This window comes from Mauremys mutica, chromosome 4 (genome assembly GCF_020497125.1).
Source record: "Mauremys mutica isolate MM-2020 ecotype Southern chromosome 4, ASM2049712v1, whole genome shotgun sequence".
In the NCBI taxonomy this organism is placed as follows: domain Eukaryota; kingdom Metazoa; phylum Chordata; order Testudines; family Geoemydidae; genus Mauremys; species Mauremys mutica.
Window position 1 is genome coordinate 124,122,044 of NC_059075.1, and position 15,052 is coordinate 124,137,095.

A 15,052-nucleotide genomic window follows, 5' to 3' on the forward strand; every position below is an offset into this window, starting at 1 on the left:
GCTGGGTCATGACATGTAGCAAGGGGATTATCTCCTCCCCCAAATTACTCTAAAGTGGATTACACACAGCTAAACACATCAACTATTTAAAATAAAGGCTAGAAAAATGTCTACAGTTGCAGACAGGACACAGAGTGGTTTCTAATGTTCTCCATGGCAAAGCAGAAGGAAGCGAGGCAGTTGGAACTACATTTCTTAATATGGGTTTGGACAGCAAATACTAATGTCAGGATGGGGAACTATTTTGGAAAGCAGTGACTCTCTGAAAAGAGAAATTAATTGTATAAATAATTGTAAATTAAAATGAGCTCCTTTTGCAAAGCTGTGGCTAAGAGAGGCTGATACGATTCTTGGATGTACCAACAGAGGAATACTGAGTAGGACTGTGGTATTATCTCTGCATGCAGCACTGGTGAGACCAGGACTGGAATTATATTTCCAGTTATGTCCACATTTTTAAAAAAGGACATTGAAAAACTGGAAAGGGTTCAGGTAAGAGCTAGAAGAAGCAGTCGAGGTGTGGAAAATGTGCCCCACAGCGAGAGACTTAGGACATTCATCTATTTTGTGGCTAAGAAGAATGGCTCCCTTCAACATTGTGTTGATTAAAGAGCTGACTTGATCATAATCAACAACTACTGGCTGGGATGATTTAGTTGGGTTTGGTCCTGCTTTGAGCAGGGGGTTGGACTAGATGACCTCCTGAGGTCCCTTCCAACCCTGAGAGTCTATGATTCTACTTATGTGGAGAGAAGATTTCTCATAGCACAAAACTCAATCTATCAGACAAAATAATACAAAGATCTAATAGCTGTAAATTACAGCTAGACATATTTAAACTGGAAATTAGGTACAAGTTTTAACATTGAGGATAAGCAACCTTTGGAACAACTTAGCAAGGGATGTCTTTACGTCAAGAGTGGATGTCCTTAAAAGACAGGCTCTAGCTCAGGGGTCGGCAACCTTTCAGAAGTGGTGTGCTGAGTCTTCATTTATTCACTCTAATTTAAGGTTTCGCATGCCGGTAATACATTTTAACATTTTTAGAAGGTCTCTTTCTATAAGTCTATATTATATAACTAAACTACTGTTGTATGTAAAGTAAACAAGGTTTTCAAAATGTTTAAGCAGTGTCATTTAAAATTAAATTAAAATGCTGATCTTACACCGCCAGCCTGCTCAGCTCACTGCCAGCCTGGGGTTCTGTTCACCTAGGCCGGGACCCCAGACCTGGGGGGGGAGGGGGAGGGGAGGTTTCAGGGCAGAGGCCTAGGGTGTGTGGGGGGGTGTAGGGCAGAAGGCTGGGTGTGGGGGGACGGATCAGGGGTCAGGGCAGAGGGCTAAGGGGTGTGGGGGGGTTCAGGGCAGAGAGATGGGTGTGTGGGGGTGTAGGGCAGAAGGCTGGGTGTGGGGAAGGTTCAGGGCAGAAGGCTGGGTGTGGGGAAGGTTCAGGGCAGAGGGCTAAGGGGTGTGTGGGGGGGGTTCAGGGCAGAAGGCTGGGTGTGTGTTGGGGTGTGAGGGGTTCAGGGCAGAGGGCTAAGGGGTGTGGGGGGGTTCAGGGCAGAAGGCTGGGTGTGTGGAAGGTTCAGGACAGAGAGATGGGTGTGGGGGGGGTTCAGGGCAGAAGGCTGGGTGTGTGTTGGGGTGTGAGGGGTTCAGGGCAGAGGGCTAAGGGGTGTGGGGGGTGTAGGGCAGAGAGATGGATGTGGAGGGGGGTCAGGGCAGAGGGCTAAGGGGTGTGGGGGGTTCAGGGCAGAGAGATGGGTGTGGGGGGGTTCAGGGCAGAGGGCTAAGGGGTGTGGGGGGTTCAGGGCAGAGAGATGGGTGTGGGGGGGTTCAGGGCAGAGGGATGGGGCTCTGGGGGTGCAGGGCAGAAGGCTGGGTGTGTGTTGGGGTGGGGGTGCAGGGCAGAAGGCTGGGGAGTGTGGGGGTGCAGGGATCAGGGCTGAGGGTATCGGGGGTGCAGGGCAGAAGGCTGAGTGTGTGTGGGGGGGGTCAGGGCAGAGGGCTGGGGTGCTCGGCTCGTAGGGGTGCTCCCAGTCCCCTGCCCTGAGCGGCTCATGGCAGGAGGCTGGAAGGGATATGCCCGGTTCCACCCCCCTCCCCAAGGTTCCATCCCTACCTCTCTCTGCCTTCTCTACGGAGCTGCGTGCAGGCTGCCGCTCTTCCCCCTCCCCCTCACAAGGGCCATCAGCTGACTGGCGCAGGGAAGGGGGGGCAGGAAAGCATCCACGCTGGGAGAAGAAGCGGGGGAGGGGGGAAGCTTGGCTGCCACAGGACAAAGCTTTGCCTCCTTCCCCAGCAGGGGAGAGCTGTGGGCGGGGGGTCTGAGTGGGGCTGGGGCCGGGACCACGGCAAGGAGCTGCGTACCATTCAAAATCGGCTTGCGTGCCATGTTTGGCATGCATGCCGTAGGTTGCTGACCCCTGCTCTAGCTCAACCACAATTTATTGAGTGTGATGCAGGATTTCACTGGGTGAAATTCTATGGTACGTATTATGCAGGAGATGAGATTAAATTACCATAAGAGTTCCTTCAGCCTTAAAAATCTATGCACTTACAATGTGGACTTAGTCCCTACAAATCAGTGGGGGCTTTGGGGTTATTTCCCCCTCCTCCCCAAAACTCACCAGTGCAGATAGTTAATGGAATAACTCCAGTGATCCTCAATATGCCAGCAAAATGAAGAAAAGCACATTCCTACATAAAGCCAGGGCAATTTCATTCCACATATATCAGCAGTGATGTGAGCAAGTACAGACTGCTCCATCACAGGCATGTTGTTCAAATTCCAGCCACTATCAAGATATTCCTAAAAGTGGAACAGAAAAAAAAAAGTCACTGGTCTAAGCCACATCAACTAAACAACAAAAAATGAAGTAACTTACCTGTTCAGTAACTGAAGTTCTTCGAGATGTGTTATCTATATGTGTTCCAAGTCTGATGCATATGCACTGGCGATTGGAAGGCTTTGGCCAGCAATGTCCATTGATTGCACCTGCTCCCTGCATAGCCTCAAGCCCTCCCCTGCTTGAGGATATAAAGGGTGTGGAGCTACCAACTACCCTCAGTTCCTTCACCACTACCCAATCCAAGTATTAGACTCAGCAGTTGTGAGGAAATGAGGGTATGTTATAGAATACATATAGACACACATCCAAAGAAGTCCAGTTACTGAACAGGTAAGTAACTTCCATTTTTTCTTTGAGTGCTTGTCTATGTGTGTTCCATGTCTGGTGTCTCCCAAACAGTATCCATAAAAGAAAGGGTGGGATATAAGCAAGTCTCATTAAACAGGGATTTTAATGCATCCTTGCCAAAAATCAAGCATCTGGACATGCTGCCTCCACAAGAGAGTAAATGTTTTGTGAAGGTACATTTATTACCCCAGGTGGCAGTCCTACAAATAGCAATTAAAGGAACACCTCTAAATGAGGCTGCCTGTGCCTTGGTTGAATGTGCTCTAATGTTCTCAGGGAGCGGTAAATTGACCTGACGCCCATCTAGAAATTATCTGGGTTGCAACTGCCTGAGACCCTTAGATCTTTCAGCAATGGGGGGGGGGGGAAGCCTTGGGAATGATCTAAATGATTTTATCCTTTCAAATAAAAGGGCCAGACCCATAAGGATATCCAGTGTGTGCACTGCAGCTTTACCGTTGGTTGACTGTGTTTCACAAAGGATACTGGTAAATGTATCAATTGATTTAAACAAAAATCAGACAGCATTTTAGGAAGGAATTTAGGGTACAGTCCGAGAATAATCTAGACTTTGTAGGAAATCGTAGACTATACCCTGCCATAAGTGCTTGCAAATCAATCACATTATGTGAGAAATGTAATAGCCCTAAAAAATGCTGTTTTCAGGGACAAATGCAACAAGGAACAAAAAACAATGGTTTGAAAATCCTCTTAATACAACAGTGAGATCCCAAAAGGAGTAGGATGCTGCATAAGGGGGAAAATTCTAAGACCTTTAAAAAAAAATCACCTAAGTATGAGAAAAAAAGACTGTATAATCCTAAACTGGGCAATGATGAGCCAAAACAGCTTTCAAATTGACATGCAGAGAATTAACTGAAAGACCTGAAGTTTTCAAAGAAACAGTCATCAAGAATATTATGAATTGTCATTTCCATTGGAGAAAGATTGCACTGTGTTCACACGCTCAGTCTTCAAGAACAGAAGGGATCATCATGATCATCTAGTCTGACCTGCACATTGTGGCCACAGAACCTCAATCATCCACTACTGTAATAAGCTCATAACCTCTGACTCATCTACTGAAGTCCTCAAATCTTGACTTAAAGACTTCAAGTTACAGAGAATCCACCATTCACTCTAATGCAAACCAGCAACTGACCCATGCCCCACATTGCAGAGGAAAGCAAAAAAACCCCAAGGTCTCTGCCAATCTGACCTGGGGGGAAATTCCTTGGCAATCAGTTATATATAGGCAAGACCCACTACACAGACAGCTGGAAAAGAATTCTCTGTAGTAACTCAGAGTCCTCTTTCTCTAGTTTCCATCTGCAACCGTTGGAGATATTTGCCAATAGCAGTCATGTCTTGGCCATGTGCCATTGTAGGCAATCTCAATCATACTAAATTTACCACGGTCAGTCTTGAAACAAGTTGGTGGTTTTTTGCCCCCACTTCTACCCTTGGAAGGCTATTCCAGAACTTTACTCCTCTGATGGTTAGAAACCTTTGTCCAATTTCAAACCTAAACTTAATAATGGTCAGTTTATATCCATTTGTCCTTCTGCCAACATTGGCCCTTAACTTAAATAACTCCTCTCCCTCCCTCCCTGGTGTTTATCCCTCATATGTATTTATAGAGAACAATCATAATTCCCCTCATCCTTTGTTTTGTTAGGCTAAACAAGCCAAGCCCCTAAGTCTCTTCTCATAAAGTAGCTTCTCCATTCCTCTGATCATTCTAGGAACCCTTCTCTGAACCTGTTCCATTTTGAATTAATCTTTCTTAAACATGGGATACCAGAACTGTACACAGTATTCCAGATGAGGTCTCACCAGTGCCTTGTATAATGGTAATGACACTTCCCTACAGCTACTGGAAATACCTCATCTGATGCATCATAGAATATTAGAGTTGGAAGAGACCTCAAGAGATCATCTAGTCCAATCCCCTGCTCAAACCAGGACCAACACCAAGTAAACCATCCCAGCCAAGGCTTTGTAAAGCTGGGCCTTAAAAACCTCTAAGGATGGAGATTCCACCACCTCCCTAGATAACCCATTACAGTGCTTCACCACTCTCCTAGTGAAAACAAGAAAGAGCCCGGTGCCACCTTAAAGATTAACTGATTTATTTGGGCATAAGCTTTCGTGGATAAAAAACCACTTCTTCAGGATTTTTACCCATGAAAGCTTATGCCCAAATAAATCTGTTAGTCTTTAAGGTACCACTCCTTGTTGTTTTTGTGGATACAGACTAACACGGCTACCCCCGATGCTTGTCTCCTAGGCCTGGTCTACACTAGGACTTTAATTCGAATTTATCAGCGTTAATTCGAACTAACCGCTCAACCGTCCACACCAGGAAGCCATTTAATTCGAACTAGAGGGCTCTTTAGTTCGAATTTGGTACTCCACCCCGGCAGGTGGAGTAACGCTAAATTTGACACGGCTAGCTCGAATTAGGCTTGGTGTGGATGCTAATCGAACTTAGTAGCTCCGGGAGCTATCCCACACTGCACCACTCTGTTGACGCTCTGGACAGCAGCCCGAGCTTGGATTCTCTGCCCAGCCACACAGGAAATGACCCGCGAAAATTTGAATTCATTTTCCTGTCTGGGCGGTTTGAATCTGACGTTCTGGTTGCACATCGGGGCGAGCTCCGCAGCACCGGCAGCAATGCAGAGCTCTCCAGCAGAGGAGTTCATGTAATCTCTGAATAGAAAGAGGGACCCGGCATAGACTGACCGGGAACTCTTCGATCTGATCGGTGTGGGGGGCGAGTAGTCTGTGCTTTCGGAGCTGCGCTCCAACAAACGGAATGCAAAGACCTACGAGAAGGTCTCCAAAGCCATGATACAGACAGAGGATACAGCCGTCATGCAACGCAGTGCCGCGTGAAAATCAAGGACCCCAGACAAGCCTACCAAAAAATCAAAGCGGCCAACGGACGCTACGGAGCCTGCCACCACTGCCCCACCAGTGACCATGGACTCCGATGATGGGACAGTGTCGACGGACAGTTCCTCAACGATGTTCACGGACGGGGAAGATGAGGAATGGTTTGTGGGGGACGAGGCAGGCGATAGCGCTTACAACACTGGTTTCCCCGACAGCCAGGATCTCTTCATCACCGTCACGGAGATCCCCTACCAACCCTCCCCGGCCAGGAACCCGGATCCTGAATCAGGGGTAGGATCAGTCGGTAAGTGCTTTAACCATGTTAACTTTTATTCTTAATATAACAGGAATCTGAAGTGTGTGAAAAGGAGGTCTCTGTATATATGGTGATAGAACAGAAATCCTCCTGGGAGAACTCCACGAAGCTCTCCTGCCGTTAATCGATAAGCATCAGCAGGAGGTTCCTGGGGAGAGCTGCCTTATTGGGTGCTCCGTGATAGCACACTTTTCCGCGCGAGGCTTTCATGCGGTATTCAGGGAGCACTGCCTCCCAGAGCACGGCTGCATAGGTCCGTGGTTCGTGCTAGATTTCACGCAGCATGCGCTCTCTATCTCCTTCAGTGCCCGTCCTCACGGTGATCTCGCTCGGAGACTCCTGCATCTAAGTAGGGGAAGAAATGTTACGTTACGCCTGGTCCAAAGTATTTTTAATAAATAAACGGACAGACGGCATAGCACAGACTCAGCACGCAGCTGCGTGACGAGCGTAACGGAAAGCCAAAGAATCAAATGGACGCTCATGGAGGGAGCGGGGAACGAGGACGCAAGGTATCCCACAGTTCCTGCTGTCTCCGAAAAGCATTTGCATTCTTGGCTGATCTCCAAATGCTTCTAGGGTCAAACACAGTGTCCGCGGTGGGTCGGGGCATAGCTCGGCAATTTACGCACCCCCCCGACCCCCAGAAGTTAAAGGGAAAACAATCCTCTGTTGACTCTTTTACATGTCACCGTATCTGTACTGAATGCTGCAGATAGACGCGATGGTGCAGCACTCAACACCAACATCCTTGCTCCCCCCACGCTATGGATGGCTGATGGTACAATAAGATGGAAATCCATCCTCATCATCAGCCTATTGGCATATGGGGCAGTGCAAAAGGACTGGTAACCATAACGACCATACCAACTTGCTTGGGACAGGTCGGTCAAGGCCGCCTGTTGCTAATTTTTCATGGTAGATGGTGCAGTATGGCTGGTAACCGTCCTCATCATTGCAACAGGGGGCTGAGCTCCATCAGCCCCCACCCTTCATTGTAAAGAAAAGATTCAATTGCCCCTGGACTAGCAGAGGGATGAGTGGCTCCCTCCTCCACACCCCTTAATGTCATCTCTGGACTATCATTGCAGCTGGAGGCTTCCTTCCACTCATTTCTCACAAACGACTACCTGTGTCTTATTCATGCATTCTATATTACTTCATCACACAAGTGGGGGGACAATGGTATTGGAACCCAGGAAGGCTGGGGGAAGAACGAAATGAACAGCTGGGGTTGTTTCAGGAGCACACCCTGTGAATAGCGTTCAGCTCAAAATTTATGCAGAATTGGACAGAGAGCAGCTGTGGTCTCTGGTTGTATGATACAGTGGTTCTCTAGTACACTTGCCCATAATCTAGGCAGGACTGATTCTATTTTTAGATACCCAAAAAGGAGGGATTGACTCGGGGAGTCATTCCCAAATTTTGCTTTTGCGCCCCTGGCTGATCGACCAGGGGCACTTATGACAGCACCAAATGGCGCAGTGCAAAAGGACAGGTAACCATGACCATCTTATTACCGTCTTCTTACCAGTTCATGGTATGGTAGACGGTGCAGTATGCCTGGTAACCATCGCTGCTGTCATGCAAAAGCATAAGCATGCTGCTGTGTAGCGCTGCTGGTCCGCCTCTGTCAGCGGCATCCAGTACACATACGGTGACATACACAAAAGGCAAAATAGGGTCCATTGTTGCCACGCTATGGCGTGTGCCAGGGCATTTCATGGAAAACGTGCTCGAAATGATTGTCTGCCGTTGCTTTCCCGGAGGAAGGAAAGACTGGCGACATTTACCCAGAATCCACCGCGCAAATGATTTGTGCAACAGCAGGCACAGGGGTCTCAACAAAAAATTCACAGAGACAGCCTAGACTCAGTTAATTGTTCGCAAAAAAGTATCATTGCAAGGAATTAACTAACTGTTTCCCATCTCACAGCTTCCACTGTCTCCAGACCTTCCACAGCATCCACCTCGCAGAGGCTGGCGAAGATTAGGCGGCGAAAGAAAAAGACAAGGGACACGATTTTCGATGAATGTGTGGGCTGCTACCTAGCCAAGGCGGACCAGCAGAGGCAGTGGAGGGAGAAAGTCTCTCTGTACCAGCGCTCACACAGCGAATGGGAGGAGAGGTGGCGTGAGGAACACAAGCAGGCGACTCAAGCAATGCTTGTACTACTGAGGGAGCAAACGGACACGCTCCGGCGACTTGTGTATGTTCTGCAGGACCGCTGCAGGACAGAGCCCCCGGCAGTATCTCTGCAACCGCCCTCCCCCGCCACAGAGTCACATACCCCCCTCACCCTAAATAACCAGGAGGATGCCCGCCCTGGGCCGTGAATACTGTCACTGCACCCCAGCAGAGTGCTCAAGTAACCAAAAGCTCTCATACCCTACGTTTGCATAAGTCCTTCCCTTCCGGACTCAAACAAGTCCCAATCCCAGTCCCATCCCATAACTGTGTACTTAAGTAATAAAAATACTTTGCTGTTAAGTACTGTTTCCGTCATGTTTCTTCACTGAAGACTGTGTTTGAATGGGGTGCGTGGGGAAGTGCGTTGCTAATTGCATAGGACAGGCACCTTTCGCAGGGTACAGACACGGGGGCCGGATCAGCAGCGGGTAACACACACAGTGCAGTCAGCAGGCACCGTGGTCGGTATGGGAGGTGGTTTCCAGGTTCTGTGTGGGCGGTGGGGATGTGACTTTTTAGCGGGGGAGGGCGGGTACAGATCTTATACAGCGGTCCTTGTCGTGGACCGCTGAGTCACGCAGCAGAGGAATCTGTATCCGTCCTCCTCCGCCACAAGGCCACATAGCCCCCCGCACACAGAATCCCAAAAAGGAGGGATGGCAGGCTCCGTTGAAACAAGCAGTCCGGCAATGCGGACCGCTGTAGGAGCAGGAGCCTGTCATTCCTTGAGTATAGAGGCGGTCTTTACATCAGCGCACAACCTACCCACCGCAGTCTGCGTTCCAGTTTCGACCCTTTAACGAAAAGTCATGAATAAAGAAACCTCTCCTCAGTAACAGTGTGACATGTATTTTATTTTTACACGTGTCTTGGAAGTGGAGGAAACGGGGAGAACGGGGTATTTAACCGAAGAGGAGAGTCAACAGTAACTGGGTAAAGAAACAGGGGCAGGTTCAGCTTCTCTGTAAAGAAACTGAACAGTCACAGGTCACGCTGCTCGCTGGTATTTAAAGAGTTCCTTGTCGCTGTCCCAGGCGCCTGTATAGGGCTTCATGAGCAAGTGCATTAGCGGGCAGGCTGGGTCACCGAGGATCACTATAGGCAAATGCACATCCACAACAGTTATTTCGTGGTACGGGAAGAAACTACCTTCCAGCAGGCGTCTGAGCAGCCCACAGTTCCTGAGAACACACGCATCAGGAATCTTGCCCGGCCATACGACGTTCATGTTGGTAAAAAGGCCCCTATGGTCCCCCAGTGCTTGCAGAACCATTGAAAAGTAGCCCAATTTCTCAGCAGCTGAATGTGGAAGAGGTGGACGATAAAGTGCGAGGAGGAGAAAACGGCGAGGATCGCAGCGGGCTCCATGCTTGCAGTGCTGTGGCGTCCACGCTGTCACTGACCAGAAAAGTGCACGAACAGATTGCCCGCAGGCGCTTTCAGGGAGGGAGGGAGTGAGGGCGTGATTGACGGTTCAATGACGACAGTTACCCAAAACCACCCTCGACACATTTTTTCCCCCAGCAGGCATTGGGGGCTCTACCCAGAATTCCAATGGGCAGCGGGGACTGCGGGAACTGTGGGATAGCTTCCCACAGTGCACCGCTTCGAAAGTCGACGCCGGCCCCGTTAATGTGGACTCAGAAGTTCGAATTAGTGTATTTAGTATGGATACACAAATTCGACTTCATAAGGTCGAATCCACAAATTCGAATTAAGTAGATTCGAAATAGTCCTGTAGTGTAGACAAGGCCTTAGTGAAATAGTTTTTCCTAATATCCAACCTTGGGCCTTCCCCACTGCAACTTGAGATCATTGCTTCTTGTTCTGTCATCTGCTACCACTGAGAACAGCCTAGCTCCATCTTCTTTGGAACTCCCCTTCAGGTAATTGAATGCTGGTATCAAATCCCCCCCCTCACTCTTCTCTTCTGCAGACTAAATAAGCCCAGTTCCCTCAACCGCTCCTCATAAAAGTCATGTGACCCAGTCCCCTAATCATTTTTGTTGCCCTCCGCTGGACTCTCTCTAATTTGTCCACATGCTTTCTGTAGTCGGAGGCCCAAAACCGGACACAATACTCCAGGTGTGGCCTCATCGGTGCCAAATAGAGGAGAATAATCACTTCCCTCAAACTGCTGGCAATGCTCCTACTAATACAATCCGATATGCCATTAGCCTTCTTGGTAACAAAGGCACACTCATATCCAGCTTCTCGTCCTCTGTAATCACCAGATCCTTTTCTGCAGAACTGCTGCTTAGCCAGTGAGTCCCCAGCCTGTAGACATGCATGGAATTCTTCCCTCCAAAGTGCAGAACTCTGCACTTGTCCTTGTTGAACCTCATCAGATTTCTTTTGGACCAATCCTCCAATTTGTCTAGGTCACTCTGGACCCTTTCCCTACCCTCCATCGTATCTACCTCTCCTCCTCACTTAGTGTCATCTGCAAACTTGCTGAGGGTGCAATTAGTCCCATCATCCGGATCATTAATAAAGATGTTGAACAAAACTGGCCCCAGGACCAACCTCTGAGGCACTCCACTTGATACCTGCTGCCAACCAGACATTGAGCCGTTGATCACTACCCGATGAGCGTGACAATCTAGCCAACTTTCTATTCACCTTATAGTCCATTCATCCAATCCATACTTTTTTAACTTGCTGGCAAGAATACTGTGGGAGACCGTATCAAAAGCTTTGCTAAAGTCAAGATACATCACATCCACCGCTTTCCCCATATCCACAGAGCTAGTTATCTCATCATAGAAGGCAATCAGGTTGGTCAGGCATGACTTGCCCTTGGTGAATCCACGTTGACTGTTCCTGACCACCTTCCTCTCCAAGTGATTCAAAACAGATTCCTTGAGGACCTGCTCCATGATTTTTCCAGGAGGGTCTGAGGTGAGGCTGACGGGTCCATAGTTCCCCGGATTGTCCTTCTTCTCTTTTTTAAATATGGACACTATATTTGCCTTTTTTCAAATTGTCCGGGACCTCCCCCGATTGCCAGACATTTTCAAAGATAATGGCCAATGGCTCTGCAATCACATCAGCCAATTCCCCCAGCACCCTTGAATGCATTAGATCTAGACCCATGGACTTGTGCACATCCAGCTCCGAGGGCTGCTCACCTACTCCCCATGCTATGATGCCCAGTGCAGCAGTCTGGGAGCTGACCTTGTCTGTGAAGACCGAGGCAAAAAAAGCATTGACTACTTCAGCTTTTTCCACATCATTTGTCACTATGTTCCCTCCCCCATTCAGTAAGGGTCCCACACTTTCCCTAACCTTCTTCTTGTAGCTAACATGCCTGTAGAAACCCTTCTTGTTACCCTTCACATCCCTTGCTAGCTGCAACTCCAACTGTGACTTATCCTTCCTGATTACACGCCTACATGCTCTAGCAATATTTTTATACTCCTCCTGAGTCATCTGACCAAATTTCCGCTTCTTGAAAGCTTCCTTTTTGAGTTTTAGCTCACCGAAGATTTCACTGTTAAGCCAAGCTGGTCGCCTGCCATATTTGCTATTCTTCTTCTTATACTGGAGCTTAAGAAGGCAGAACAGAGGACAGCACAACTGCTACTGAAGCAACCCAACTGTGCAGTGCCAGAGAATCGGACACCATTGGCTCCAGTGATCTTCAGGGTTCCCTCTTTATGAGGGCCAACAGAGACTCAGGGTCATTTTAGAAGCAGATCTCTTTCAAGAACAAGACAGTGGGGGACTTCTCAGTCTGTTTTTTGGAGCTGTTTTAGTTGTGGCCTGATCCCTAAGCTCCTTTCGGAAACAGTGTTTACTCCCATCTGCCTGAGCAGAGGCTAAGGCCACAGCAGAAGCATCTGTGCTAACAATTGTCCCGAACTGGGAGGATCCTGAGTCCCTTGAGCGTCTGAAGCAGGCCTAACTGATTTCTCTAAGAGAAAGTTTTAGTTTTAGCCTGTTTTCTGACTGGCTAAGTGGCAGTTCTGCAGAAAAGGACCTGGGGATTACAGTGAACAAGAAGCTGGATATGAGTCAACAGTGCTCCCTTGTTGCCAAGAAGGCTAATGGCATATTGGGCTGCATTAGTAGGAGCATTGCCAGCAGATCGAGGGAAGTGATTATTCCCCTCCATTCAGCACTGGTGAGGCCACATCTGGGAATATTGTGGCCAGTTTTGGGCCCCGCACTACAGAAAGGATGTGGACAAATTATAGAGAGTCCAGCGGAGGGCAACAAAAATGATTAGGGGGCTGGGGCACATGACTTATGAGGAGAGGTTGAGGGAACTGGGCTTATTTAGTCTGCAGAAGAGAAAAGTAAGGGGGGGATTTGATAGCAGCTTTCAACTACCTGAAGGGGAGTTCCAAAGAGCATGGAGCTAGGCTGTTCTCAGTGGTGGCAGATGACAGAAGAAAGAGAAATGGTCTCAAGCAGCAGTGGGGAAGGTCTAAGGTTGGATATTAGGAAAAACTATTTCACTAGGAGTGTGGTGAAGCACTGGAATGGGTTATCTAGGGAGGTGGTGGAATCTCCCTCCTTAGAGGTTTTTAAGGCCCGGCTTGACAAAGCCCTGGCTGCAATGATTTAGTTGGGGTTGGTCCTGCTTTGGGGAGGGGGTTGGACTAGATCACCTCCTGAGATCTCTTCCAATCCTAATCTTCTATGATTCTTTGGCTCAAGCCTGGTAAGGGACTTCCAATCCCAATCCTTACATTTTTCTTAACATTTTTTTCACCCACACAATACAGACTATTAGAGGAAGTTTCATTAAGGCTCATAGCAAATGACAAACAAAGTTTAAAACCCTCAGGAATTTTGAGCAGACACTGGAAAAACAAAACAAAACACGATTAAACTAAAAACCTAACAAGTAAATGATAATATAACCTAACTACCACAAACTAATCTATTTACAGATAAACTAATATGTGAGTGGCCAAGATGGGACATGGCCGACCAGCTCTATCTCACAACTTAAAGCAGTGAAAGGAACCAAGGCTTGGTTGGATGCTCTGCTCCCTTTCATAGCTTCAAAAGAAGAGGGAGCTTGAGACTATGCAGGGAGTGGCTGAAACCAACAAACACTGCTGGCTAAAGCATTCCAGTCTCTAGCACATGAAGCATATGCCGAGACTCATCAAGCCCTCGGATCGCTACCCCTTCCTGCTTCTCCACGTGGGCATCAATGATATTGCCAAGAATGACCTTGAGCGCATCACTGCAGACTACGTGGCTCTGGGAAGAAGGATAAAGGAGTTTAAGGCGCAAGTGGTGTTCTTGTCTATCCTCCCTGTGGCAGGAAAAGGCCAGGGTACAGACCGTCGAATTGTGGAAATCAACGAATGGCTACGCAGATGGTGTTGGAGAGAACGGTTTGGATTCTTTGACCATGGGATGGTCTTCCAAGAAGAAGGATTGCTAGGCAGAGACGGGCTCCACCTCACGAAGAGAGGGAAGAGCATCTTTGCAAGCAGGCTGGCTAACCTAGTGAGGAGGGCTTTAAACTAGGTTCACCGGGAGAAGGAGACCAAAGCCCCGAGGTAAGTGGGGAAGTGGGATTCCGGGAGGAAGCACAAGCAGGAGACTGCAAGAGGGGAGGACTCCTGTCTCAGACCGAGAAAGCGGGACAATCAGTGAGTTATCTTAAGTGCCTATACACAAATGCAAGAAGCCTGGGGAACAAGCAGGGAGAACTAGAAGTCCTGGCACAGTCAAGGAATTATGATGTAATTGGAATAACAGAGACTTGGTGGGATAACTCACATGATTGGAGTACTGTCATGGATGGATATAAACTGTTCAGGAAGGATAGGCAGGGCAGAAAAGGTGGGGGAGTTGCGTTGTATGTGAGAGAGCAGTATGACTGCTCAGAGCTCCAGTATGAAACTGCAGAAAAACCTGAGAGTCTCTGGATTAAATTTAGAAGTATGAACAACAACAGTGATGTCGTGGTGGGAGTCTGCTACAGACCACCGGACCAGGGGGATGAGGTGGACGAGGCTTTCTTCCAGCAACTAACAGAAGTTGCTAGATCACAGGCCCTGGTTCTCATGGGTGACTTTAATCACCCCGATATGTGCTGGGAGAGCAATACAGCAGTGCACAGGCAATCCAGGAAGTTTCTGGAAAGTGTAGGGGACAATTTCCTGGTGCAAGTGCTGGAGGAACCAACTAGGGGAAAAGCTCTTCTTGACCTGTTGCTCACAAACAGGGAAGAAATAGTAGAGGAAGCAATAGTGGATGGGAACCTGGGAGGCAGTGACCATGAGATGGTCGAGTTCAGGATCCTGACACAAGGAAGAAAGGAGAGCAGTAGAACAGAGACCCTGGACTTCAGAAAAGCAGACTTCGACTCCCTCAGGGAACTGATGGGCAAGGTCCCCTGGGAGAATAACATGAAGGGGAAAGGAGTCGAGGGAAGCTGACTGTATTTTAAAGAATCCTTATTGAGGTTGCAGG

The 15,052-nt window shown here is 48.4% G+C and overlaps 1 protein-coding gene across 3 annotated transcripts in view; it reads right to left on the minus strand.

The window, feature by feature from the left end:
• The window catches only part of KDM5B (lysine demethylase 5B), a 197,397-nt gene that overhangs the window by 98,220 nt on the left and 84,125 nt on the right, over window positions 1–15,052 (minus strand). For all 3 annotated transcript variants that reach the window (XM_045012370.1, XM_045012369.1, XM_045012371.1), the window contains one exon: window positions 2,631–2,812. In XM_045012370.1, coding sequence (XP_044868305.1) covers window positions 2,631–2,812 — 182 coding nt within the window. The remainder of the gene's footprint in view (window positions 1–2,630; window positions 2,813–15,052) is intronic.